This window comes from Falco punctatus (genome assembly GCF_963210335.1).
Source record: "Falco punctatus genome assembly, chromosome: 8".
NCBI classification, from domain to species: Eukaryota; Metazoa; Chordata; class Aves; order Falconiformes; family Falconidae; genus Falco; species Falco punctatus.
Genome location: NC_137588.1, coordinates 53,349,010 through 53,376,843, shown reverse-complemented (window position 1 = coordinate 53,376,843; position 27,834 = coordinate 53,349,010). Strand labels below are relative to the sequence as shown.

General features: G+C 53.3%; 1 protein-coding gene across 4 annotated transcripts; it reads right to left on the bottom strand.

Annotated features, from left to right (window-relative positions):
* Positions 1-24: 24 nt before the first annotated feature.
* On the bottom strand, positions 25-23,535 carry SH3TC2 (SH3 domain and tetratricopeptide repeats 2). 4 transcript variants are annotated; one of them, XM_080397983.1, is made up of 18 exons: positions 23,408-23,535; positions 19,814-19,933; positions 18,527-18,631; positions 18,125-18,252; positions 17,046-17,151; positions 16,553-16,696; positions 16,225-16,426; positions 15,503-15,576; positions 14,506-14,701; positions 13,337-13,473; positions 12,313-12,354; positions 10,506-12,209; positions 10,211-10,391; positions 8,547-8,697; positions 6,919-7,041; positions 6,214-6,364; positions 5,378-5,574; positions 25-5,018 (listed from the first exon to the last, which is right to left on the bottom strand). In XM_080397983.1, exons 1-18 carry the CDS (start codon positions 23,439-23,441, stop codon positions 4,827-4,829), a joined length of 3,987 nt encoding a protein of 1,328 aa, XP_080254109.1. In that variant the 5' UTR covers positions 23,442-23,535; the 3' UTR covers positions 25-4,826. The 4 variants fall into 4 exon arrangements, with proteins under 4 accessions (XP_080254109.1, XP_080254107.1, XP_080254108.1 ...); XM_080397981.1 differs by lacking the exon at positions 23,408-23,535 and having other exon boundaries at positions 19,814-21,039; XM_080397982.1 differs by lacking the exon at positions 23,408-23,535 and having other exon boundaries at positions 12,313-12,351; positions 19,814-21,039.
* Between the last annotated feature and the right edge of the window lie 4,299 nt (positions 23,536-27,834).

The window sequence follows — 27,834 nt, the reverse complement described above, 5'->3', positions numbered from 1 at the left end:
TCACTGAATAAAAACCCAGGTTGCTGTGAAAATAAATGATTTTTAATCTAAATTGCCCAGTTTACATACTTCACCCACCTCTGCTTAGCAGAACAGCTGGTGTTTACCAACTTTTCATTACTGTTCCAAGCAGCACAAGATGATGCTGGCTGAAAAGGACCCACCACACCTCCAAGATAAGATAATCTCAGGTTTACCTCTGCCTTTGACTCTCTGCTCCTCCAAATCACTGATGAGCCTCCAGCAGAGGCAGGCTGTGCTGGAGGTCAGCCTCTGCCAAAGTCCAAGGTTGACAGAGATGGCTAAATAAAGTGGCACGCATCAACTCCAAAATGTGAGCACTGGGCTCCAGAACAGCCCTGCCCAGCCACAGCGTGCTTCTAGCAGGGGTGCTGCAGCAGCAGCAGCTGTGGTTCGTTACTCTGGGTAAGGGGGGGGTCAGGTGCAGGTCCTTGGGATGGGAGAGGTGGCTCCCATCCGCACCCTGGCTCTGCACAGCACACTACTGAAATTCATACTTCACTCCCAAGCAGCATGCACTTTTCCTGCCCAACTTTCAGGCTTTGATAGTACTTACAGAGGGTTTGTATCCCTTGTTTAACAAGGGATATGGAGTGGAAGAAAGCTAGGTCAGAGCTGGGTGGTACAGACAGGAATAGGAAGGTCTCTCCATCCAGCCTCCCTCGAGCAGAGTGAAGATTTGCAGCACCGTTCAGTGAAGGGATGATGAAAGATGTCTGCTGATAATAGTTATGATTGCTGGGTGGTTTATTTCTGCAGGGAAGAATAGTTTCCATGTAAACCCAAATAAATCCAGCTATCTCTACGCTTCTGTCCATATCTGTATTTACAGTTATCAGTGCTTCCTTTTTCCTAATGCCTTGGGAGGCTCACACCGGAACTAAGATGATCCAAGAATTATTCTTGTCATGGTATTTCCACTGTCCAAGAATGAGAATATGTTAAAGAAATCCAGTTGTCCCTCTCTATTCCAGGCTTTAAATGGCCCCCCAGAGGCATTAAACAAAAATAAGGTCAGAGTGCCAGCGTTGGCTCTTTGGTGGGCTGACAGCAGGGTGTGCCTGGATGATTGCACTGGTGAAAGATTGCAGTGAGACAGGTTGACACCAGGTCCAGACACCAGCAGAAGAACCAAAGCCAAAGCAAGGAGGTTCCAACAGCACCCTTCACCCTCTGGAAGTGCTGAAAAGGAAGGTGCTGCTTTTAGCAGCTGTGTGAAGGCATGTGTTGCTGCACGTGGTGCCCACCAGTCCTATTTCCAGCTCAGCTGGCTGAGAACCGAAGGAAGGAAAACTCCTGGGACTGGGCATGGAGCAGAGTCACATGCAGCTCAGAAATAAGTCACAAGCCCCAGCAAGTTAGCGACACCTGGCATGAGAGGAGACTTGATTCATCCACTTGTTTGGGCTGACACTAGCGCTGGTGAAGGAGAGCTGGACGCTCATGGCCAATGCCTACTGTAGGATAAATACCTCCTGTGTTTCCACAGTCTGGCTCTTCCAACCTTCTGTTGGAGCAATGTTACAGCTCCGGCCAGGCTCTACACGCTGTAGCACCTTGGGTGCATACCCCTTACATGGTCCCTGTGCTCCCTCCCTCCCTACGCACTGGGTGCTTCCTGCCACATGTGAAATACAGACAGCTCCCAGTCACTGTGCCCTGGGATGATGGACAATATACCCCCACCCAGGAAGGGGTGGAAGGCGATAATCCCCAGCCTGGCTGCTCCAGGACCTGAGCCATCACCTGGTGACCTCCTCTGGCACAAAGTTCCCAAAGCATCTGTTTATCTGCCCACAAAACCGCACTGGTGGCTGGAGGAACACAGTATCCTCACCCTCCCTTGGGCACAGGCTCAAGAGCTGGTACGCACGACTGACCGCCCTAAGTTTCATTTTATTTCCCAGTATTATTATGGAGTTTAATTAGCCCTGGCCACTCTGACCTCTTATCCCACTAGAAAAACAGTCCAGCTTTGTCACAGCATGTGGGAGTGGGCAGGCGGATGAGGGAGAGGGGAAATGAGAGGGGAAATGATATTTTATGGGATGTTCCCAAGGAGCAAATCTCTTTTTTTACCCCCAGGCACCACAAATTTGTTGTGATTTAAAGAGGACATACTTGGTTAAAAACCATGGGCCAGATCCACAGTCACTGCAAATCAAAAGATCTCTGTTTGACTGCATGGAGTTTAGCTGATTTAGACCAGCTGAGACACTGACCCTCTATGCTTAAACAAAGCCCATTCTCACTGGTGCTAGGCAGAAGAGCCTTAGCCTTGGCTCTGGCAGGGGTATTTTAGCCAGGATGCTTCTGCATGATTCCTCCTCCACTGGGCTTACCTTTGACAAGAACTGCAACAGCCATTGCCCACCGGTGTGGGTCTGGGGTCTCTACCACAGACAGAGGCACAGCCACTCATATCCCAACCACCAAGTGCAGAGCCTGACCAGCAGCACAGCACCAGCTGCTACAACCACTGGTAACAAAAGCCCTGCTGGGATTTCTGGGCAGCAGCCTCCTGGTGGCCTTGAGCCTCATCTCGGGGACCCGAAAGGCACTGCTGAGGACCAGACAGTCTGGGTACAGCAGCTGCTGTAGGCAAGCTGCCATGGGGCTGGGCTGCATCCCTAAGCAAGGTGCTGGGGATGGTGGGAGAGATGGGTGGAGATCTTGGTGCCAGAATCTGCACCATTCAGACCCTCAGGTCTTCCAGAGTCATCAAAGCTTCCCTCTCTCCCCTCCCCTTGATAGCCTAATGTCCAGTTGTTGACCTGCCCTCTGGTACAAAGATGAGACTGTGCTTTTCCCCGTGTACGAAAAAAAACAGGGGAACTGACCTGAAAAACTGCTGAAAAGATCCTGCTCTAGCATGGTGAGCATCAGCCACCTGAACTGAGAACAGGCAGACCTGTGCAGTGAAGGTTTTGGGGACCAGTTCTCCCCTGAGCTTGTTGTATTTCAAACGGGACACAGACTTATGTCCTCTGAGCTCAGGGCTGAGGCTCCCCTAACGGCATTGCAGGAATGCTCAGTAAACAAGCCGTAAACTATTCATTGCCCAGACGATGGATGCTTTGCAGGGATTAGGAGAAAATGGACTCAGTGTTTGCAAAGTGCAGTGGAAATAAATGTTCTGCATTTAGCATTTCCATGCAGTGAAGCGAGTCGGGGAGGTGGAAGGACTTGGAACAGGGTCTCCCTGTGAAGCCCCAGCTGGGTGTCTGGCTACTGGTTGTCAGAGCTAAGACATGAGCTGGAAAAACTGCTAATTCTTCATTCTGCACCAGTCCAGACTGAAACCCGAGGTCTGGCAGGGAAGTGGTACTCACCCACGTGAGGCTGCAAACATGGGTATTTATTGCTCTCTGGTGGTGAGACCGGCTGTGGAGGAGAGCTGTGTGCTGCTCCCGGAGCTGGGTGGCAGCTCTCAGGAGAAGCCTCCTCCGTCCCCCCTGCTCCCCTTGCTTGCTCCACAGAGGACTTTTTGCTTCTTCTCCAGCCATGTAACTCAGGGCACTTGAAGGCAGCTTGCTGCCTGCCGAGCAGCCGGCTTCTCCTTGGGCTCCCAATGGCCCATGCAAAGGCAGTGCAGCTGCTTCTCCCCACTGAACGTCCCCCTGCATCCCATCAGCACCCCTGCCCAGGGGGCTGGATGTGTGCCATAGCACAGGCCAGTGCACCCAGCCTCACCGTCTGCTCCACAGTGCTCCCGCATCCTGCAGAGCTCTGCAGCCTGGAGAAGGGTGGCTGGGGAGGGTGCCAGGCTGCAAAGGGCCAGGTCTGCACCAACGGCGCTTAGATTCATAGATTCATAGAATCGTTTAGGTTGGCAAAGACCGTTAAGATCAAGTCCAACATTAACCTAGCACTGCCAAGTCCACCACTAAACCAATGTCCCTAAGCACCATGTCTACCTCTTTTAAATACCTCCAGGGATGGTGGCTCAACCACTCCCCTGGGCAGCCTGTTCCAGTGCTCTATCCCAGTGTAGAACTCACAGCATGCTCATGTTTTAGAAATGCTCAATGTGCACATGGGCTGTGGGGCAGAAAAGGCCACCCCAGCTGCTCCAGAGACCTGAGGCTGAACGGCAGGGCTGGGGTGAGGGTGGGCTCTGCCCCCCAACCCCAAGCAGCTGTCCATCTGCATGTGGGGTTTGTCCCCAGGTGAGGCTTTAGCAGCTGCTTTCATTTCTCCTCCTTCCCCCAATTCTGCCTCTCCGTGCCAAAAGCTTCAGTGGTGCTTTGTACCAAAGAGGCCGCAGGCTCGCAGGGCTATGGGTCACAGACCTCTGCAGAGCAGACAGGACAAAAACCAGATAGGAATAAATAAAGGAATTGCTATTCAAGTTAAAACACATTTGGGTCGGGCTGAGCTGCCCCATGGGACCTGAGGTGTGTGGGGCAGCTGGGGGCACAGGCAAGCACATGGCAGCATTCTCCTGTTTCTGTTCCTGTCCTGCACAAGCCAGCCGCACTCCTGAAATGCCATCTGTCACTCAGGCCCGCTGCACTGCATTGCTCCAGCACCACTGCCAGGCCCTCATCCTGCCTGGGTGCCCATCCTTGATGTGCCACCTGGGCTGCAATGCACAGCCCTGCTCCCAGAAAATGAGGGCAGGGTCCCAAGTGCTTCATCCCTTGCCTGTCGGGGACAAGTCGTCCAAACACTGCCAGCTCCTTGGGACGTGGTGCAGGACCTCTCCTGGGCTGGTTGTTCTGGAGAGCACGTGGACCCATGCCTGCGGCACGGCACAACACTGCTTGGTGGCTCACACTGGAGTCCCCAGGGTGGTGGGTCAGTCAGACGACGTGGCCGCCTTCACTCAGCCACCTGGGCCGGTAGGTGGCATGGCCCGGTGTGCTCTCAGCACCCCACGGGGCACCAGGGATGTCACTCAGCTTGCTGCGAATGAGGTCTTGCAGCTCCTGGTCTCCCAGCTCAGTCGCTGCAGCAAGGGCCAGGAGGAAGTAGGCTGCTGCATCCTGTTCATCCTAAGCATAAAGGACAGGGCAGGCATTAGGAAGTGGTTTAATTGAAGGTCACAGGGTGTAAGGGAGCTGGAGCAGAGCCTGGTGGTTCCAGGCAGAACCCAGTGACACCTGACCTCATTGAAATGGGCTCTATATAGTCACAGCTAAGTGCCAGCACTTCTTTCCAAATTGCCTTTCCCCTTCAAAACCTGGTTGTGCCAGCATTGTGTGCATTTATTCTAAAGCTGCAGATAGGATGGAGAGTCACAGGATGCAGCTGCCTACATGTGTGGCTGCTCTGCCAGCAGATGTGATACTCCACCTCCAGCTCTCTGTCAAGACCAGAGTGCTTAGCACAGCATCACGGAAAGGTTTTCTACCTTCAGTTTGTGCAGGGTCAGGTTGCCAAGGTGGCAATACACCTTGCAGTAGTACAGGGCCTCTCCAGAGCACTGCAGCAAGGGGGGGCGCAACGCAAGCGTCTTCAGGTAGCAATCTTCTGCCATCTCATACATGTGCAGAAAATAGTAGACTGTAGCCAGGCGGTGGAATGCAACCAGCTCTTGCATTTGATCTCCTGGAAAAGAGTCGCTGATACAGTCAGCCTGCATCACGTTCACAATACATCCCCTGCCTGGCTTGCTGAGCTGCTTGGGGATGCATTTGCTCAACAGCCTGGGGGCACAAATATCTTCATAAGGAGACAACAGGGCTTGCAGATGGTTCAGAGAAAACAGAACCATGGGCAGGGCTGCTGATACCAAGGCTGGAGAGATTGCCCAGGGAGTGTATGATTCAGCCCGGGTATGTCTTGGGTGTTGGACAGGGCTATTACAAGACTGGTTCCACCTCAGACATCTATTCTGGCATTTTGCCCATTCAAACTGTTTCTGTAAAGGGAAAGAATTAATTAATCAGAAGAGCCAGGGCAGAGACGAACTGTTCAGTCCTGTGCCTTCATCAGACCTCCTGTGCAACAGCCCTCTGTCCAGCTGGTCCCACCACCACCACTGCAGAGCACTCCCAAGTGGCTGTCATGCAGCTTAAAAGGGGAAGTGGCCTTGAAAAGATGATACAACTTAGGATAAGAATATGTCCAGCAGTCTTACGAAAGCAGGAGATCTCCCTTCCACATGCACACTGTTCTCATCCAGAAAAGCAACTTCATCTGCAGGAGCCAGTAACTGCCCATACCCTGCTGGTGTGCATCACTTACCGACCCTGATGCTCAGCCTGGCTGCCAGTGTGGCAAACTCCAGTGCCTTCTCGTAGCCCTGCAGCCCGATCTGCAGCTCTGCCAGCTTATTGAACAGGCGTAGCTCTGTCTTAATGGCCTTTAGCTTCCTGGCCAAGGGCACAGCTCCTCCCTGAGGAGAGAGAACAGTGAGTCCTTGCTGTTCCTGGAGGTATTGGTACAGCACTGCCCACAGAGGGGTGACAGAGCAGCAGGAGATGGACCAAGCACTTGGTGTGGCAGGCAGACGATGTGGTGGTTGAGTGCTGCAGGTTCAGGTTCAGGTTCTAGCTCCTTATTTCCCTTGAAAACGAGCTTCACATCCCAGAGCATGGTTCTCAAAATCTAAGCCTCACATCTCTGCCCTTCCTTAGGTGCCTGAAATTCTGACTCTGAGCACACGTCCCTGGGAGCAGCCAGCTCACACCTAACACTGCCAGCATTTGTAATGTAAAGACCCTATTCCCACCTCCCAAATGATCTCTGTGGTGAGCTGCAGCCATTGCAAAATATGTCTGCACTCCTGGTTTCCCTCCTCCAGCAATGTCTGCACTTTGGCACACTCAAGACCACCCCATTCCTCACGACCCCCTATCCCTCCAGCCTGCAGCCAGCGCTGCGGCAAAGCTCCCCATGGCCATCACCTTGCAGGGACACAAGGACAGAAATGTTTGGAGGGATCAGTACCCTATAAAACTCCACTGCTCGATCTCTGTTTCGACTGCCATTAAAAAAGGTATCACCTGCTTTTTCATAAAGATCCATGGCCAAGGAGAAGTCATCCCATTTCAGAGCAGTCTGAATGGCTGCCTAGAAGGAAAGGGAATTGCAGTAAGACTTGGAAAGAGACATTTGTGCACAGACTTCGGCGTGATTAAATAAAACCAAGTCATCATAAACATGAGCCCCTGCTCCAAAGAGCACAGAGACAGGTTGGTCAGCAGGTGTACGGGGCTGTTGTGCTGAATTTGCAAGTGATGTGTGTAAAGATGCAGCCAGGAGCCAGATATCCATTCTTGTGCCGGGTCAGTGCGACAAACTGATCAGCTGGGATATCCAATGGCATCAGGATTTAGAGTTGGGACAGTGTGGCCAGCAGCTGTTCCGGCCCTGATCTGTCATTGGTGTGGTGGAGCCAACGTGAAGATTGACAAGGGGAACGGACAGCTTACACAGGGAAAGGGCAGAGCCAGCAGGAGGGTGGGCAGGTATGCTAACTTCTGGAAAGGACCGTTTTGTGCCAGTTATGCACTTGGCCCTGGTGCCACCTTCCAGCCATAATGTGTTGTTCCTTACACCACGACAATTTATCATTGCCAGTGACCTCGCCTGGGAAGGGGCCCCTCAGTGACTCAGCCCTGCTGAGACATGGCATCTGTGGCCCTTCTTAATGGGAGGACATCCCTCCTTTAGCGCCTGCCTCCCTGCTGAAGCCACGAACCAGGGAGGCAATGATGGCTTCTTATTATGGGCCTCGGATCTCCCTTGTGAACACCAGGAACCAGGCTGACACCAAAGCCATCTATTCAATTCACCCATGTTCCTGAGCAGCCACCCTTTACCAGTAACTCCCTGCCTCTACCACTCTGATTTAGGGGCATGCTGGTGTGACTGATGGGAAAGGCTCCTCAACTTGTTCCCACCACTGTGTACCTCAGTCACCCAGCCCCACCAAATCAGAAATGCTTCTGGGTAAGAGAGTGAGGATCCAAAACACCTTCTACATGTGTCCAAGCTGGTGCTTTGCTGGATACCCCAGCGCAGTGCAGCCCCAGCAGACCCAACCAGCCTTCTGCTCTGCTTACTCTGGGCACGTGAAAGGATTTCCCATCTTTTAATAGAAGCTGCTCCCTGAACGAGGGAGCCTTAAGATTTTATGAGCTGCTCTTCCACTTTGCAGCTCAGCTGATAAAATAATGCTACAGATGGAAATAAGCCAGTAGCCTTCTACTCCAAGAAATCTCCTAGCACTTCCCTGGCACCCTGCCCCTTATCTATGCATATTTCAATGGGAAATGGTCACCTGGCACCTCTACCTTCCTTTGGCACCCCTGCATCACTTTCTTACTGAATAAATTCACTTACATTCACCCAAGAACCCTCTAAACCCAGCGTATGGAAAGGAAGATAGGAAATTTAGTGCCAGGTAGTGCGTAAGTGTAAGGCAACAGCTCCTCCTTTTAGCAGCAGGTTCACACTGTTCATAACTCTCCCTTCCAGGTCCTCCAGCCCCAAAAGGCTCCTACCAGGATGCTGTGATGGGAATACAGCTAGACAGAGTGGGAATGGGACAGCACCAGCCACGTTCTCCATACCTGAAAGTACATTTCCACCAGCTCATCTTCCTGCATAAGATAATAGAGCCTTCCTGCCTGCAGCCAGGCCTCTGCTGCTTTCGCAGTCTCCTCAAGGTCAATGAAGATCCTTAGACTCTGCTTGGTGCAGTCCAGGGACTTTCTCAAAGCCCTGTGATGGTAACAGGCAAAAAGCCATTACAGACAAATCACAGGACCCCCTGAGCAATCAGCTGCAAAGCTATCACAACACCTGCCCATTGGCAAACCCATCTTCTCCTCCTACAGTTGCCACAGGTTAGAGACAAATGGACAGCCACAGTTCTGAGTAATGTGTCCTGGTAAAATCATGGAAATCTCCATGCTAAGTGGAGACTAAGGACACTATACTAAGTGCATGTGTGCGTATCATCTGGCAACCTCAGCCCAGCCTGGGACCCCAGTGCATGGCACAGCCCCAAGGTAGCCTGCTCCCAAAAGGGCTGCTCCTCACTCCTGCTTGTTTCAGCTGATAAAGAGGGTTTTGTCCAGGTCATCTGCAAACCCTGTCTGTGCCCCTACACTAAGTCACTCCCAGCTACACATGGGAAGCATAGGCAGGGAGTGCTCTCACCTTCATTTTCCAGACAGCATCTGGCACTCAAAACCACATCGCTGCCCGTAGTTTGTCCCTCAGTGCAGCCAAGGGGGCAGATCTGTGGCTAAATGTGCAAGACCTTATAGCCCCTTTCAAGCCCCTGGACACTAGAGGACAAAGGGACAAGCAGCAGGATGAGCCAGGCGGTTGGACGTGCTGCCTGCAGAAGGCAGCTGTGGCAAGGGGAGCACTGGGCAGTGCCCAGGGCATGTTTGTTTGCTTGGTGTCTCGCCTGCTGGCAACGGGGCTCCGGCTGTCCTTCGAGTCCAGGGAGTGGGGTGCTTTGTGATCTTAAATAGCACTGTTCACATGACAGGCGTCTGCTTCCTAAATGCCTTCCCTCTGAACTCACTGCGACCTAGCATGGGAAGGTTAACGTCCGCGTTAATGACAGCCCCTGCCCATTTGTCCTTCTAGGACACAGGAGCCAGCTCCCCGCCATTTGACACATTTGCCTTCAAAGACCGAAGCAAGTCTGTGGTCTGTCCAAGTCTCTTTCCCTCCTCTCCCACCTAATCTAATCAGTCACCTGCATGTGTCAAGTGGGAGATTGAAAGGTGAGCCGATACAGAGTCTTAAATACCTCCCCGGGGGAAATATTCCAGCAGGGATAGGAAGGGCAGACTCAGCGGCTGGAGGCTGAAGCCAGACATTCAAATAACAGATAAGGAACCTATTTTTACTGGTGAATGGTGGTGATTAATCACTGGAATAAGCCTCCAAAGGAAGCGATGAATTCCCTGCGGCTGGGTCCCCTCTGATCAAGGCTGGATGTCTCTCTGGAAAACTGTGTTTGGCCAGACCCCAGTTTTGTCCCAGCTGTCGCAACACTCTGGTTGACATTGAACCGTTCCCCTTTACATCACACAGCAACAGCTTGCAAATCTCAGCAGCAGGTTAACCAGCAGCCTGCCTGAGGGCAGCTGGAGCTACCACACACCTTCCCCACCTCTTCACCCCAGGGACACCCCAGGAAAGCCACTGCTCTTGCCCTGGGTGAGCAGGGACCCCTCTCTAACAGCATCTCACAGCCACAGACAGGACTTACTCAGATGTGCCCAAAGCCTGGTAGAGCTGGCTGAGGGCCTGCAGGACATTGCCTTCCAGCTCTCTGTCCTGCAGCTGTTGTGCCAAAGATACCCAGTGCTCATGGTAGGTAACGCAGGCCTGGAGACTGGGGGACACTTTGCTGTAGAAATGGCAGAGACACTCAGTGATGTGAAGCTGACCTGCATGGCACAGGGAAGGGAAAAGGACAGATCAGGGGACTGCGTTAGGGACCTGACAGGGTGCTGCACAGAGGTGAAGGCTGCCCTGGCTCCCGGCAGCAAAGCTGTACTCACTCCTCACGTTATGCCACTTCAGGGCAAAAACTAATGCCAGTTCGTAACAGAGTTTGCCACCTTCCACCCTCTGGCTGTTCACCATGGCCTGCGCTAGCCACAGCAGCACCTGCACCAACTCCATCTCCAGGTCTTCGCTGCTCTGGAGCTCAGTGTAGAGCTGAGCTGACTGGAGCAGGTAGAGCTCAGACAGCTGGCTCGCCCCACGCGAGAGGCTCAGCTGCCCCAGGTTAGCCAGGGCAATAGCCTGGTTCCTCTTGTTCCCAGTGTCCTTGGCTTTGTGCAGGGCATGGAGATAGTTCTCTGCAGCTTTTTGCACTTGCCCTTCCCCTTTGAGGGCAATGGCCAGGAGATTGTGCACCGCTCCACCCTGAGTCACGCTGTCCGTCCTGTGCAGAGAGTGCAAGAGCTGCCACATCATGTCTGCAGCTGGGCCTGGCTGGCTGTGCAGGAGATACATCCAAGCCAAAGAGAGGGAAGACTCGAAAGCCTCCTCCTCACCCATCAGTCTGCTGAGGGTTACAGCCGTGGCTGCGTAACTAACTGCCCCATCCAACACGCCATGCTGGAGGTACATCCTGGACAAGATGGCACACAACGTCCTCTGCATGGGAACAGCTTTGGTCTCGCAGGAGAAATGCAGTGCTTGCTTGAGATAGAAACAAGCCAGTGCTGGGATGCTGCTCCTCTCCGGTTTGCTTCCCAGGAGTTTGGATGCATTTTGGAGGATGAAGCCAGCTTTCCAAATAGGTGTTGGTGCCCCCTTGATGCCACTGGGAACAAACAGCCTGGCGGAGGCCAGTGCGATATTTGGCAAGTACTTCTTCTCATACAGGTAGCTCAAGATGGGGATGGCATCCAGCGGCACAGAACTAGCGTCCGTGCTGAGTAAAGTGGCGGTGAGACATTGAAGATGCTCAGTAAAGGGCAGCACTTCATCAGTTTTGCCCAGTTGTAGGAAGAGCTTGACAATAAGGAAGCAGACCCGTGCCTCCAAGGGAGCATTACCCACAGCAATGGCTTCCCTCAGGATGTACATCATGACTTCCAGCTCATTCTCAGAGCTGAACGAGCGGCCAGGCAGGCAGACAAGCAAGGCCACCATTTTTCCCAGTAGGGAGGAGAACTTGGGCTTCATGTTCTGTTTCAAGTAAACAGAGGCAAGGTTCACATGCAAGGCAGCCAGCAGGGGCAAGTCCCCAAAGCCCCTGTCCATGACACTCATGGCTTCCTCAAAGTAGACTCGAGCCTGAGAGAACTTGACCTTTTTGATGCAGAGCTTACCCAAGAGGAAACAGAGCCTGACATGAGCCCACACTGAATGAGTCCTCTTGGCCCAGTTCCTGGACGTCTCAAGGTACAAGACCAGCTCATCCTCATCAGAGAAACCATAAAAAGTGGAGTTGAGGAAGGAAAAATTGAGATCATAGAGGCTTTGGAAACTGGGTACATAACTGTCTTGGTTGAGGAAGGTCAATATGGGGTCAAACACATCAGCATCTTCCATGTGTCCAGCATTCAGGTCAATAAAAAACTTGGGATCATCAAAATCATCCAGCTTCTCCAGGAGAACATCTTCCAGTGTAGCAGGGGCTGATTCACTCCCTGGGCTAGACAGCTCGGAGGTACTAGTTGTAGCCAAGTCATTTATTTCCTCCCAAGACTGGAGCAGCTGGGTATCTTTATAGCCACGAAGAACAGCCTCTGGAAGGGACAGGCAAACCACCGTGGGATGTTTTCCCATGTCAACATCCACCCCCAGAAGTCATCCTAAAAGCATCCCATTCTGTCTCCCCCACATACTCACCTGATGGCACCTTTGGGAACATGGCTGTAGGTTCAAAACCTTCTACACGAAGAGAGAAACAGAAAACAAAAAGACCAAAGCTTTGGTCAGTGCTAACGTGCAGACACAGTGCTCAAACCTCAGAGAGATTTTCTGCTGCTCTGCTAAACCCCAGGCATGTATATGGAGATCGAGCTTACTTCTGGCCACAGACACCACATGCAGCTACGGTTTCACCCCTCTGTCTACTGGGGCTTGGCTCTCTGTAAGACCATGGACAACAGGTTTTAGCTGGTGGTGAGGTGAGCACCGGTAACATTATAGTTATCTGGGAACAAGCAGGTCTTATTTTGCACAGGTAGGGTTTTATCAGGTTTTTATCTCTCTTAAGATCCTTGTTGTGTCTGTTCAGAGGTTTCAGGTATGTGGTTATCTCTGACAGGCTCTACCTCAGGGTCACTGCATCTGAGCTGGATGGCCTGGCAGGTCCCCTGGACCCTAGGAGATCCCAAGGTCAGCCCTGCATGGCCACATTGTGCTTCTAGGGAGCGAGAAGGCAAGAAATACAGACAGAGGAATTAGACATGGTGCAAAAGCCACACAGCAAGCACGGAGAAACTGAGAAAAACCCCCAGGAACCGTGCCCTGCTGGCTCCTGCTACGGGCATGGAGATGATGTCACCTGCCACTTTAGCTGTGCATTCCCCTCGGTAGACACCCGAAGGTCAGACAGCAGCAGGGACCTGCTGTAGGCAGGGACCTACAACCAGGATCAGTGGAGAGCAGCATCTGCCAGAGTGAAGCACAGCTGAGGAGCTGCCCTGGAAGCAGAAAAGACCCCTACACACTGGAGTGTGGCAGGGCCCAGCTCCTGAGGGTATCTACAGCCTCCATGACCAGCCTGAGCAGAGGGTTTGGAGGCTGTCTCAACCACAGCAGTTATTACCGTTACAAAGCCCTGAGCAAGGAGCAATCTAGACACTGCCCAGCATTGCTCTCCATGGGGAGCCAGGGGATTGGGCACATAAGGAGAGGGGAAACTTACCCAGCCGGTACACGGAGGTGATGTCTGTGCGTGCCAGGTCACTGAGGAGGGTGGTGAAGTGCTGCTCGCCACCATTGCAGGGGATGCGCAGGAACGGGGATTTTTCTTCTTCACTCAGAAACACCAAGCCCTTTCCCCTAGGTTGAGGCAGACATCAGGAGAAAACAGTCAGTGTCTCCCCATCCCATGACACCACAGCTGTCCTGTGGAATGAGATGGACTTTTCTGTCCCTCCTCTTTCCCCCACCAGAAAAGCTCTGCTCAGAAGCCTGGACACCTTCCCCATGAGGGCTCTCAGATCCATGTTCTCCATGGAAGAACCAATGGATATCAGAAGGAGGAACCTATTGGTCTTTTTTATCTCCAGAAGTCCTTTCTGAGGCCAGGGCATCATCCGATCTCCTCTGAGTTCTCTGTAGTGTCAGAGAAAAGTGCCCAGGACTTACCTTGAGTAAGCCTGATCCAGGAATGCCCAACAGACCTAGAAACAGGTTAAGACCTCGTCCTCCCTCCCACACACTTGGAGGAGAAGTGTTTTTGGACGGATATTGAACTGGAGCTATGTCTTTAAGTCATCAACAAAGACAACTACCGGGTTCATCAGAGTGGGGTTGTGTCACCCTCCCTCCCCAGACAATTCCTGTCTGTATCCTTGGGAGGGTGTTTAGTTCTGCTCAGTAAGGAACGGTGCCAGTGGTCGTTCCAGCTCGACATCCCACAGAAAGCAAAGGGGCAGAAGGAAGCAAAGCAGGACTTGGTTTCCTCGGCAGTCGTTGCTCCCCCCCCCCTTGCCAGACTCAAGCCCCTCAGACAAAGCTACAAAGTCAAGAACACTTCTAGGCAGGACTGTGAAGCCACCTTGGCTTGTACACAGATGTCTGGGCTGCCTTAGCATAGAGCCAGGTTTAGCCCAGGGCCAGATCTCTTCCTTTCCAAGAAGCACCTGAGGCAAGTGAAATACGATTGCTTTGTCTGAGCAGGGACTTCTCCCTGCTGGCAGCAGAGCCTGGCCAAGGCTTCTGGCAGACCCCAAATGGATCCTCCATGAAGGCCTTGCAAAGAAAATTACCCAGCCTGGACTCTACATAGTAGTGTTGAGTTGGGACCTGGAGTTTTCCCTTCACTTTCTCCCGAGTTTAGTTTAATCTGGATAGTAGCAGTAAACTTACAGAGGTTCGCAAGCCTCAGGACTTATGTATCGGGTCGGGACAAAGCCGATGCTCCCACTGCTGAGGGATTTGCCCACAAACCATGGAAGTCCTGGAATGAAGAAGCCAATGACTTCTATGCCATCTCCTTTGGAGAAACTCAGTTCATCCCATGCTGCTCCTCTGTGGTCCTCTGTGGCTGTGCACCTGCCTTTGACTGGGAAACCAAAACAAACAAGGGCGTTTCAGTGTGTGGCTCTTGTTAAAACTCCCTCACTGGAAAAGATTTGGGCAAGGAGAGACCATGATTTCAGCTTGAGAAGGCTGCCTCTCTGGCTCCTAAGATTTATTGTGTTCTCAGAGTCAGATATCTGCAATTTCTTCCCGAGAAGATGATTATAACAAAATATACAAGAGGCATGGATAAATACCACATAGCCAGACTGAAACCTCTGAGAGCTGCAGTATGGAAGGTGGCTGGAAACACAGAGCTTCACAGAACCTGCACTGTCTCAGCTCCCTGCTCGAAGTGAAATCTTTAACAATGCAAATGTCCATCACACTACGCACCAAATTCTCGCCTGTGTGACCCCCCATGTCCAGCATGCTCTGAACAGTGCCCATGTCTGGGCACAAATGGCCTGGGCTTAACAGGTGAATGGCGGGTACAGATTTCATATGCACACTAGTGGGAGCCTAATTATTTAAAACCTCAGTCCTGAAAAAATTAAAGGAGAGGTAAAATTGCAGTAGAACAGAAAAACCCAGTGGCAGAAGGATGCCACCAGCTGCCCACTGTACTCTGTGTTCCCCAGATCATCATTCTAAGAACATGCAATTTGCAAGCTCTGTTCTCCATGCAGGAGTCCAAAGATGCGGTATTCCCTTAGAGCACCTTGCAATGGAGTGTTGTTGTCAGAACAAGGGATGGGCACTTGGCATTTGTGGCCAAACTCAGGCTTGCAAGAGCCATGCCCTTCCCTGGGAAGGGCAGCTGCCTTACACAGGTATCACTCACCAATTGTCTGAGAGGTCGTCCCACTGATCTCCTGGGAGATGCCAAAACTCACAGCATAATTCTTCAGGAACCACCTGCAAGGCAAAGGGTAACCACACTGGTCCTCTCTGAGCAGTCCTGTCCTCAGGCCAGCACCAGGGATGGTTTCACACAAGCAGAAGAGATGTTCTGCTCCCTGGGAGTGCCAGAGCTGCTACGTAGCATGGCCAGAACGACCAGTCCAGTAATTCCCTGTAATGGTGCTACTGGGCACAGAGGGCAGTTTGCACCTCACGACGGCAGCCTGACACCACATGGTAAGAGCCAGATAAATTTGCCAGGCTGTAAGGAGGGTTTCACCGTGTGAGTCCAAGAGGAGCTGTGGGTGTGGAGGCTCAGCCAGGTGTCCAGCGTGAGGCCCCACTTTGACTGGCATTACCTAAGTCTCAGGCTATGCTTTTCCTCCCAGTTACCACCTGTAAATCACAAATAATCTCATGTATGACCTAAATCAATATAAGAATGATATCTGAAGTGTGTCCTTGCCATGTCCCATCAACAGACCTTGAATTGGTTCCAGTGGTTGTCTTGATGCATAATATATACCTTCGCAAAATTGTGTAGCTCTTGCCCATTGCCAGAGGCAAGAGCAGTTTCTCACACCAGGCTGGGTGCCAGCTCATGCATTAGGACCAGCCCTATTTTTTTTTAATTGAGCCTTATTAATTGGCCAGCCTACTTACTGGTAAAATGGGTGAGGTATTGGCTCCAGAGCTGTCACGGGCACCAGGCCTCGCTGACCTGTCAGTAAGGACATCCCTTCCCACTTAGACTCCTCTCCAACATTCTTCACATGGATCAGCTCATTCCTGTAGAGCTGCAGGCCTTCCTCTCCCTTCTGCTCCGGCTGCCAGGCACCAGGCACAGCTCTGGAAAAAAAGTTACCTGCAGAGAGAAAGAGTCATGCCCAGGTCAGTGACATCAGTGCAAGACATAGCCCAGCACGGGGCTACAACACAGCCCTGCTGAGATGTTTTGGAGGAAATCCCTATATATGCAGCCCCTTCTCACCCTCCTGGAGCAGCAGACCCATATATATAGTGGCCAAGCGATCTTCATCCACAGTAACTCTGATCTCTGTGTCCTCCATCAGAGCACAGTTCAGCCAATAGTCCTGGTCAAAGAGAAGCTGCTCCAGGCAGCTTCCCACATACCCTAAAAAACCAAGAGGTAAAGCAGTGTTAGCACCTTCATTCACTGGGCACGATGAGGTGCTCTTTGGATGTCTCCCAGTCTGCCATCTGCAAACACACTGTGAGTCTCTAATTCTGCCTCCAACCCCAAAATGCAACACAGGGATTACCCCAAAGGCACCCTTCTGGGTCTCTTTCACTGATCCGGGTAGTGGTTTCATAAATCTGTAGATGGACACCAAGGTCTTCTAATTCATATTCTTCAACTACCCACCCTGTTACACCACTGTTTTTTTGGTGTCAAAGAGTACCTTCTCAAAAAATGCTTCTCACACTGTCTGTTTAGACCTCCCACACCTTGAAAACATTACCTAAAGTCAGATACGTGGAAAACTTCCAGACTTCTTCTAGGGTTTTGAAAGTGAGGAGGAACCGATCCTCCTGTGCTTGCATACAGACCAGCCTGGCTGACAGCTCCTAGACACAGAAGACAAAGCAAGATTCAGGGCACTCCTGGGGACTGTGACAGGGGGTCTCCTTTGTCAGTGTGGGAATAATATTAGATGCTGGAATGAGACTAGGCATTCATTTATTAGCATAGTTGAGACCGAAGCTGTGTGAGTTGGTTGCCTGGGGCTAAAGGCAGGGTGCTCCAGCCAGCTGAGTCCTTCAGCCAGGGGGCATGGAGCACCCGCAGTGACAGCTCCCCATGGTGCAGCAGTGGGAGGGTGAAGAAGCTCCATCATCTCCTCCAAATCTTTTCCCCTGTGGTGCACACCAGAACCACTGTGCTTTTGAAACCCAGACACCTGAACCATACCACGTGTGGGCTAATGTTCAGTCAGCACAGGCAAAGCTTCCAAACTGCAGCTCTGAGGCTGAAAGCAGTCCACTTGCCTCGAGGGAGAAGCTCTCCTTTCACTATTGCTGGCACTACTATGTCTGCACTGTTCCAGGTCTTCTGGGAAGCTCTGCAGGGAGCCCTAAGGGCCTATGGCATTAAAACCCAGCGGGGGAGCAGAGTTCAATCCAGGAAACATCTCTATACCTGTAGTGATTTTTCTATATGAAGCCAAACACTCTGAGAACCCCTATGCGTGTCCAGGGATGCCACCTCCACTGGGGACCCGAGTCTGGTACAGAGCTTTGGTGATCCTGGCCCTGTGAAATACTGGCTATTTAGACTCACTCCAGGGCTATCTGCATGATCCCTCAGGCAACTTGAAGCCTCCAATATAAGGCTCCTGACATGACGCTCATCTTTGCATCTGCCTCTCACCTCTTACCAGCCCATTTCCACCATCATTCCAGTCCCCTACAGAATCTCCGTGTGCAGGAACATACCCCGCAGCAGCCTTGGAGGAGCTTCTCTTTCTCGGCTGGGTTTGGTGTCCCATTGCACCAGAGGCATCCCAGTATATGCTCTGCCCTGCCAGGCTGGGGCTCCTACCTTGAACAGGGCACAGACATCTTTGTCATCACTCTCCAGGGCCCACAGCTTCTTTCTGGCTGCTTCCTGGAGCTGGGAATTGAGGCATCGGGAGGAGCGGCTTTCAACGGAGAAGAAGAGCGAAATCTCTTGAAAAGGACACGTGCAGGGTTAAGGGGGAGAAGGAGCTCCATGCCACACAGAGCTGCCTCTGCCGCACTGCCTCCCTGCAGCCAGCCCCACCAGTGCCTCCAGCCCTTGCCTGGCTGTGATGTTCAAAGAACACAAACCCAGCTTGTCATCCCCCCTTCGGCAACAAAGATGAGAAACTCCACCAGTGATGGGGGCTCAGTTAGCTGCGGTGCCAGGCCTTGCTACGTTCAACCACTGGAAATCTGGGTGATGCCAAAGACAACATCTTACCTGGTGGGAAGCTCTCCCCGACAGCCAGCAGCACCAAGGAGGTGTCCGGCGAGCCTTCTGCTGCTTTGGTAGCACAGTTGTTTGGTCCTGATGCTCCAGCCTTACCTAGCAAGGAGCAGGGACACGGAAGAGCTGCTGTCAAATTTTGTGACAGAGGTCTAGGATATTCTGCCTAACCACGCCATCTGAAAGCAAAGCACGTGGGTTGCACTGCAGATCTGGCTGGGGATTGTGTGAATCTGGTATCACCCTAAAATCATGCTCAAGGTTGGAGGCAAGATCCACGGGACTGCTGTGTCCTAATTATACGATAGCCTTGATGACTGGCTTCTTTCCAGTGCTGGAGTAGCTTTGAAGTGAGGGGACCTTCCCTCCTTGCTCTTGGGACAGACCCTCACTGAGCAGATCTGCTAGAAGGGTAATTCTGTGACACAGAGATGTTTTTGGAGGAGACCTCAGAACAAGAGTGTTTCCTCAGCACAGGAGAGCCGAGGGCTTACAAAACTCTTTGCTCATCAATTTGACAGTCAAAATGAGATTTTCTCCCTTGCCTGCTTTGGTCAGTATCTGAAATCCAAGCTGCATTCTCTCTGCTTCACACATGGTCAACTATTGCCATAAAGGATTCAGGAACTGAAACTTTAGCTGGTAATTATGTTAATGAAGGCTGAGGCACATAAAAATCCAGTTTGCTTTTCCACAGCTGCATTTGGCTGTGGAGGGATAACAAGATTAAAACCCAATTTTTGTCAGTAATCAGATTGGACTTGTAAGACAAACACGTACCCGGAGATCTGGAGCTGGAACGTGCAGTGGCTTTTGTAAGTCACTTCTGTGACCATAACTATACCCCGCAGTTCTTTTTATTGAGACAGCTTTGCCACTCAGTCAAATAAACTGTTATTTGCATGCAGAATTATAAACCTTATTTATAGTTAACAGTAGAAAGAATGGCCCAAGGCTGGACATGTAATGAATGAGCTTTTCTTCGAAAAAAAAAGGCTCTACATTTCTCAACAGCTGATTTGAACACACTTAACAAAGCACTTCATCCAGCAACTCTGTCCCCTTCCACACATGGGGGAAACGGAGATGGGGAAGCGAAACGAGCCAGAGGCAGAGCTAAACCTGCAAGCTAAACCGCCAGGGCTGGGCTCGCCTGCCGCTTGCTTCACTCCTCCCTCCCTTCCCCTCCTCCCTGCATCCCGGCAGACCCCGACGGGCTCCCCCGAGTTCAGCAGCTCCCGGTGGGCAGGGGCTCAGTCCCCCTCCCCCAGGGACAGGTACCTGATGCCATGGTCTTCTCCTGCCACCATTTTCCCCGGCGTTCGGCTGCGGTGTGCTGCAGGTGGTCCCAGCAGGGCAGGAGCACAGGTGAGTGGGGGCAGCAGGACTCACACTCTTCACCTGGGGAAGACGGGTGGTGGAGAGAGACATTTGGATCCCCAGCAGGATGCTCCCTGCCCAAGAGGTCTCCATATGAAGTGCTGGAGGAGGCGGCAGGTCGGACACTGGTCGTGCCACCTCTGCCAGCAGAATGACACAGCATGCTGGTGGGTCTCTGCAGAGCCAGGCAGGGGCCAGGGCTTGCTTGGGTGAGAGAAGAAGTGGATTTGCTCCCCACCACACTCACCGATTCAGTATTTATTTTTGTTTGGGCCAGGCTCAGAAAGGGAACTGGGAACTTTTTCAAGAGACCAATTGAAACTGCTGGTGGGGAGTCGTTCCCAGTCATGCCAGTGACTCATTTACCTCCCCGGTGCTGAAATATTTTGTAACAGTGGGCAGGAAACAGCCCCAGCCCAGAGCCCAGTGCGGTCCCAGCTCTTGGGGCCACACTCCTGGCAGCTGGGGCTGATGCACTGGTGGCACCCGCTGGCACCTGCTCTCCCGAGGGACACGTGGCCACAGCCACTGGCCCTGAGCCACCTCCCTCCTCCAGCTCGTTAGCACAGCCCCATTAGCTCATTTAGGCATGCGGGTATGAGAATTGTGCCTCGGGGTCTGGCAGCACCCCATGGGCTCTGCCAGCTTTGCGATGCTTGGGGTGCTCCTGGGCAGCAGTGGCAGCAGAACAGGGGTGGCAAGGGGCTTCCTGAAAAGCCAACAAAAGTGTGGGAATAAACCAACTCTCTGAGTCATCCTCTCCCCTCCCCGCCCAAAATGCCCTGCCTTGTTCCCCACGCACCCAAATCTAGTGACACAGCAAGCGTCCAGCAAGAGGAGGGAACACCAGGCACCATCTCTGGAAAGGCAGGCAAGCAGCCATAGGGAGCCAGCGCTCAGCGCCGGAGTCTCTCCAGCAGCCCCGGCAGTGGGGTGAACTCTGCAGCCACCGGTTTCGCAGCCCTGCTCAGACAGACCAGGGCCATGGCATCCCCACAGACAGCTTACCTGTGCATCCCAGGGACAGCTCCTGGTGCCAGGGGGTCCCCCAGCAGCAGCCCATGTGTCCAGCAACACCACCAGCCGCGAGCCGCAGCGCGGGCAGGGCGAGCGTGCTGCTCACTGCCCGGTCACTGCCCGGCCGGCACCGCGGCTCGGCCCCAGCCCCAGCCACAATGCACAATGCGCCTTTTGACCCGGCACCGTCTGCCGGCGAGGCGGGGGCGATGGGCACAGCGTCAGAGAATGGTTTGGGTTAGAATCATAGCACCGTTTAGATTAGAAAAGACCTTAAAAACATCAAGACCAACCGTTAACCCAGCACTGCCAAGCCCACCACAAAACCGTGTCCCTAAGTGCCACATCTACATGTCTTTTAAATACCTTCAGGGACTGTGACTTACCCACTGCCCTGGGCAGCCTGTTCCAATGATTGACAACCCTTTCGGTGAAGATATTATTCCTAACACCCAATCTAAACCTCCCCCGGTGCAACTTGAGGCCGTTTCCTCTCATCCTATTGCTTTTCCCCTGGGAGAAGAGACCGACCCCCACCTGCCTACAACCTCCTTTCAGGCAGCTGTAGAGAGCGATAACGTCTCTTAAGGCAGGACCTGCCTTTCACAAACCCACGCTGGCCGGGCCTGATCCCCTGGTTGCCCTGGATGTGCCACGTGATGGCATCAAGATGATCCGCTCCGTAACCTTCCCCGGCACCGAGGTCAGGCTGACAGGGCTGTGGGTGCCCAGATCCTCCTTCCAGCCCTTCTTGTAGATGGGCGTCACATTTGCTGACCCCCAGTCTGCTGGGACCCCCCCAGTTAGCCAGGGCCACTGACAAACGATGGGAAGTGCCTCGGTGAGCACTTGTGCCAGCTCCCTCGGTGTCCTCGGGAGGATCCCACCCAGCCCCAGAGACCTGTGTGTGCCTGAGTGGTGCAGCAGGGCACTGACCATTTCTCCTTCTCATTCTGCTCCCCATCCCTGCCTTCCAGCTCAGGGGGCTGGGGACCCAGAGAACAACTGGTCTTACTCTTAAAGACTCAGGCAAAGGTGGCACTAAGTACCTCAGCCTTTTCCTCACCCTTGTTTCTCCCCGCATCCAATAAAGGACAGAGAATCTCCTTAGCCCTCCTTTTGTTGCTAATGTATTTATAGAAACTTTTTTTATTGTCTTTTACAGCAGTAGTCAGATTAAGTTCTAGTTGGGCTTTGGCCCTTCTGATTTTCTCCCTGCTACATCTCTGTAGTCCAGAGTTCCCTGCCCCCTCTTCCGAAGATCAGCAACTCCCTTTCTCCCTGAGTTCCAGCCCAAGCTCTCTGCTCAGCCAGGCTGGTCTTCCCCGCCGGCTCATCTGTCGGCACACGGGGACAGCCTGCTCCTGCGCCTTGAAGACCTCCTGCTTGAAGACTGTCCAGCCTTGCCGGAGCCCTTGGCCCTTCAGGGCTGCCTGCCCAGAGACCCTGTCAGCCAGGCTCCTCAACAGCCCAGTCTGCCCTCCACAAGTCCAAGGGGGCAGTTCTGCTGACCTCCCTCCTGACTTCTCCGAGAATGGAAAACTCCACCATTTTGTGATCGCTGTGCCCGAGGTGGCCTCCAGCCATCACATCACCCCCCAGCCCTTCTCCGCTCGCAAACAGCAGCTCCAGCGGGTGCCGTCCCTGGCTGGCTCCCCCGCCAGCCGTGTCAGACAGTTCTTTTCCACATGCTCCGGGAACCCCCGGACTGTTCCCTCTCTACTCTGCTGTAGTTCCAGAGACATCTGGCAAGTTGAATTCTCCCAAGAAACCTTTAAAGACCTTGTTCCAACCCTACTGCCACAGGCAGGGACACCTTCCACCAGGGCAGGTTGCTCAGAGCCTCGTCCAGCCTGGCCCTGAGCATCCCAGGGATGGGGCATCCACAGCTGCTCTGGGCAACACCACCCTCACAGTGAAGAATTTCTTCCTTATATCTAATCTAAATCTACCCTCTTTTAGGTTAAAACCTTTGCCCCTTGCCCTGTCACTACAGGTCCTAGCAAAAAGCCCCTCTCCATCCTTCTTATAAGCCCCCTTTAGGTACTGAAAGGCTGCAATGAGGTGTCCCCAGAGCCTTCTCTTCTCAGACTTTCTTCCTAGGAGAGGGGTTCCAGCCCTCCAGTCATTTTCATGGCCCTCCTTTGGATGCTGTCTAACAGGTCTATGTCCTTCTTGTGCTGGGGACCACAGAGCTGGGGGGGGGGTGGTGTCTCATCCTGCCGGCTGGCATTGCTGCCCTGTGCTGGCCCCACCACTGCCCTGGGCTCCGCTCTCACCCTTGCCTTTGGGAGCATGTTGCTCAGCCCACATGGCACATTCCTCTCATTCCTCCCACTGGCCGTGGCATGGGAAGCCCCACAGTCTGCAAAGCCTGCCCGAGCTTCCAGCTGGCCCCCGCAGAGAGCTTCAACGCTGGTCTCCCCCCAGCTCCAAAGACAACCCTATTGCTGACACTGCTGCAAGCACCTGCCTCACCTGCAAGGACAGCCTGCTGGGGCTCATCCAGCATCCTCCATCCGGGGTGGCTGTGCAGCTGTTCCTGGACCACCGTCCTGCCCGGCCGAGCCAGCACTCTCCCCGTCTCACGGTGAAGGCAGCTGGCAGCGCTGCCTGCCCCACGCCAACCTCAGCAGAGCGGAGCTGCGTCCAGGCAAGCCACAGGTGAGTCCCCTGCAAGCACAGGCACTGTGGGCTACTTTCAGGCTAGCAAGGCTCATCTCATCTCTGAGATCACGACTGTCTGGACCACAGATGCAAACACCAGGAGAGACCGAAATGGGTGCTGTGCAGGATCCCTTGGGCAGCCCGGGATGGAATCACATTCCCTCTTGGCTCACATGCTCTGACCTTCCCCAGCCTCCAGGAGCAGGACTCAGGACTGGCTGTGTGGCCTCACTGTGCTATGGATGGCGAATGTCCGCAGAGCATCTCTGGGGAAGAGCAACACAGCTCCTGCAACATAAAAACCAAAATGTCTGGGGAGAAAAGTCACAGATAGGGAGGTCTTTCAAGGATAGACTTTTACTTCAGCAACCACTCAATGCCAGTGCCACCACAGCAGTGACTTGTTTGCTGTGGTGTGCTGCAAGAGCATTGCTGGTCCTCCCAGCTCCCTTGAGCTTCTCCAGAGTAGTGAGTAATTTCTCACCAGATTCCTGTGCTGTGATGGGGGCTGCCTGGCACCACTGCAACACCTCTAAAGCAAAGCACGAGGAGTAGCTAGCTGCGGGACGGGCTGTGGCAGGGTGGAGTCCGTGTTCATGGGGCTGGCTGGCAAACTTACAACAAATGGGAAGTCAAACCAAAAGGCTTTGCAGGGAGGGTTGCACTGAGCAATGCACCAGCCTGTCCGCCCAGGAGATGGTTTAAAGCGTGGGGATTTCTAGTCCTCATCAGGAGAAACCAGATGTCAAAATGTTGGGGTTGCCTGGAGAAGGCACCGTCTTTCTCATCCTCCTTGTTGCAGCTCACCTGCCCTCCTGAGCCCCAGACATTAAGGTGCAAAGCACTGCAGCTCTCTCTTGGTGTGCTAAAGTCAAGCTGACATTTCCCATGCAAAGCTGCGCAGCCGTGGAGACCTGCACGAAGGTGAGCGGCTGGGACAGGCCGGTGCTGCTCTCCCTGTGGCAAGGACACACTGTCTGTTCCAGTTGCATGCTTGTGCTAGAAAGCTCCACGTTTAGAAAACTCCCCCAGTTGACAACAGGATGCTTTGAAGGTGCAGGAGCTGGAGGGGGAATTCAGATCCAGGTGCAGGTTTCGGCCTGCCTGTGCTCAGAGCACACAGCCCAAGTTTCTGTGATGGAGTCAGGCCCATCTTTACAGGAAAGATGTTGCTGTTTTGGGCCCATGTTGTCAATGTGGTCAGCACTCAAGCAGGGCAGGTGTTTTCAGAGAAAGCTTTTTGCTTCACTCAGAATGATGTTGGTTTTCAGCAATACCTGCTCACTGATTAGTGTCAAATTATTCTACCCAGGGGAAAATGTTTTCTTAAATCAACAGTACGTTATGTTTCATTTTCTAAACAAAAATGTCCTCCTTTGTAGTTTCAAAATTTCTTTTTGCTTTTAAGTTTACCTAGATAACTTAAGTGACCAAACCCATCCTTCTACAAGCAAAGGTATCAGCCTCTTCTTTGACCTGAAATGGAATTTTCCTTTTGACCAGCAACGCAAAAACCTCCCGTTCACTCCTTACCCTGCTACTTACTACCCCTGGATCTCCGCTGGAGAGCCCCCACTGCTGCTGCTGAAGCCCTCAGCCTGGCCTCACTGGAAAAGCCTGGTCAGAAGTGCAGAAGCAATTTCCCAGGGGTCTCAGCCTGTGCTGGCTGGGGGTCTCTGCCTGTGCCAGCTCTCCAGAGTCTCTGCTCCCTTTGCAAACCTGGTGTAGCCATGCCAGCTGGGCAGCCTCCGCAGAGCACCAGCCAGCCACGCTTCCCTCCCCAGGGCACAAAACCAGGAGGCAGGGCGACTGTCCAGGCAGTCTTTGTCTGGTGGATGTAGCTGCTGCAGACACTGTCGGTCTCCAGGGCTGTCATGCAGCAGCACCCCTCCCTGCAACAATATCCCCTTTCCTAACTCCAGCATGTCTGATGTGATTTCTCCTGTCCTTCCATCGGTTCCTGGGTACAAAAGACCCAAAACAAACCATTTCCCCGGCATGCTCATCACCACTACATCTGAGCCTCAAATTCTGCCGGGACCAAAAATGCAAACTCTCTGCCCCAACCTGGATTTATGCAGCCATGTCCCTGCACCGGACTGCTCCAGCCACCTGCAACCACGGTCCCGGCTGTGTTTGCTCAGCTGGGGACGAAGGGCGCAGGCATGCAACCGGCACCCAGCAAGAGATCCAGCACGGCGGCTGCAAGGGCAGAGCAGCGCAAGCAGCTGTACTGACCTGCTCCTCCACACGTGCCTGTGTGGGGCCCCTTGCTCTGCTCCCCAGCACCGCTTTCCTCCTGGAGAACTCTTGGCCACAAAGCTCCAGTCTCTCCAAGCCAGGTCCCCCAAGGGAACGCTGCCGGCGCCGGGACACGGCGCGCTCCCGTGCGTGTGCACAGGTCTGCGTACGTGTTTGCAAGGCGGGCGAGCGTGCCCAGCGCCACCACTCCCTCGCACAAGGAAAGGAATTTCTTCCAAGAGCAGCTTATCATCTTGGGAACCTCCGCTTCCCAGCAGAGAGGTCAATGAGTTACCCAGAGTTAAGCTGTAAACAGCCCGGCGCGCTGGCAGACTGCTGGCTCCCAAGGGGAAGCATGAATGCCCAGGCACCACCTTCGCCTGGGCCCTGCGGTCAAGGGCAGCAAGGCTGCCCATGGGCACGGTGTCAGGGAGCAGCTCAGGGCTCTGCTCAACCTGAGCGTGACTGCAGCGGCCGCAGCTCCCTCCCGTTGCAAGCAGCTGCTGCTTTGCATGAGCAGCCTCTCTCGGACTCACCTGTCCCCTGCGCTCAGCCCTGGTGCTGTGTCCTCGGGGCTCACGACCCTCCGTCCTCACGGTGCACCGGCTGCCTCTGCTACAGCAAAGCCCCAGGGAGAGGCTTTACCTGCCCCACCGCACGGGCATCCCGGGGAGGTGGCAGAGGCTCAGCTCTGAAACACCCTCCTTCTCTGACAGAATGCAAATACAGACACACAGAACAAGAGATCTGTGGACCCAGCAGTATTTGTGCACCCTGGCTAAACTCTGCAAACAGGGCAAGCAGAGAAAAACACAGCGATCTTTTTTGGGGGTTTTTTGGTTGTTTTTTTAAACAATGAAAGAGCTAATATCAAGCTTTTCCAATATTCCTGTTTCCTTCTGGGAGTGCTCAGAAGTTGACCATTCCTTGGCAGGTTCAAAACGAAGCCTCATTGCTTTTCACTTTGTTATTTAAAAATGAACCTGAAAGAAAAAGGAAGTCAGCCCAAACCTAACGTCAGTCGAGGAAAAAAGCAAACAAACAAGATGAAACGTTTTGTTTCAGGTCAAACAAACTCGTGTTCCATGTTTTTGATTCTCTGGTATTGGGGGGGGGGGGGGGGAGGGGTGGCATTTTCTGCGGCCGGGGGGAGCTGTGGGGACACTGGCAGGAGCAAGCAAGGCCAGCGGGGACATTTCCTCATTCTTGCACTCTGCTTTTGCTTTCACCCTCTGCAAATGGGTGCAGAGCAGTGATAAGCACCTGCCCGCACCATGCCCTCTGCAATCCTGGGCCCTCCAGGCAGCTCCTTAGTGCCTGCCTGGCTGCTCGGGTGGTGGGACAGGAGTATGGGGGAGAGGGACATGCCCCATGTACCTCCACCGTACCTTTGCATGCCCCAGACCAGGTGGCATTGAGACAGCATCTTTCCTGGTGTGCTAGCAGCTGGGGGCAGCTCAGGAAGGAGAGGGTTCATGCACGGCTGCAGGACACGGGAAGCACAATGGCTCTGCAGCAAAACTGGTGTGGCAAGTCACTGAAATGCAGTCAGACAGGGCTGGCTTTTGAGATATTTCTTTTCATTGATGGCCCTCACTCAAGACTTTTCTTCCACCTCCAAGACCCTTCTTACTTTTCTCCATCCTGTGGTGCACACGGCAATCCAAAGCTGCTGCCCGCACACGGAAATTTGCTCCATCCTGCAACCAAAGGGTTAAGTGGACTCTGGGGCTGAACTAAGCTGAACTCAGCGCTTAATTTTCAGAAATGCTGAGCCCTGCTCCTCTCACATTGTTTTCAGCCAGAGGCAGAGGAAGTGAGTGCTCTTGGAAAAGGGACTGTGTGTGTCCGCTGTGCCTGGGAGGGTCTGGAGGCTGGGACCACCCTTTGGCACATAGAGCAGCTGCCCCTGCGCCCAGGAGCTGTGCCGGGAGCAGCCCAGGCTGCTGCTTTGAGGTCTCCTCCCTGGGATTGGGGTGTGAACCCCAAGCATGCTC

Excerpts from the sequence above, each read along its gene's own strand:
- SH3TC2 (XM_080397981.1), bottom strand. The coding sequence starts at position 20,261 with ATGACTGGGAACGACTCCCCACCAGCAGTTTCAATTGGTCTCTTGAAA. Across the intron at positions 12,355-13,336 it reads CACCTCCGTGTACCGGCTGG|AAGGTTTTGAACCTACAGCC; the intron begins GTAAGTTTCCCC and ends CTCTTCGTGTAG. Across the intron at positions 6,365-6,918 it reads GAGCAGTGGAGTTTTATAGG|GGAGGAGCTGTGCCCTTGGC; the intron begins GTACTGATCCCT and ends CTCTCTCCTCAG.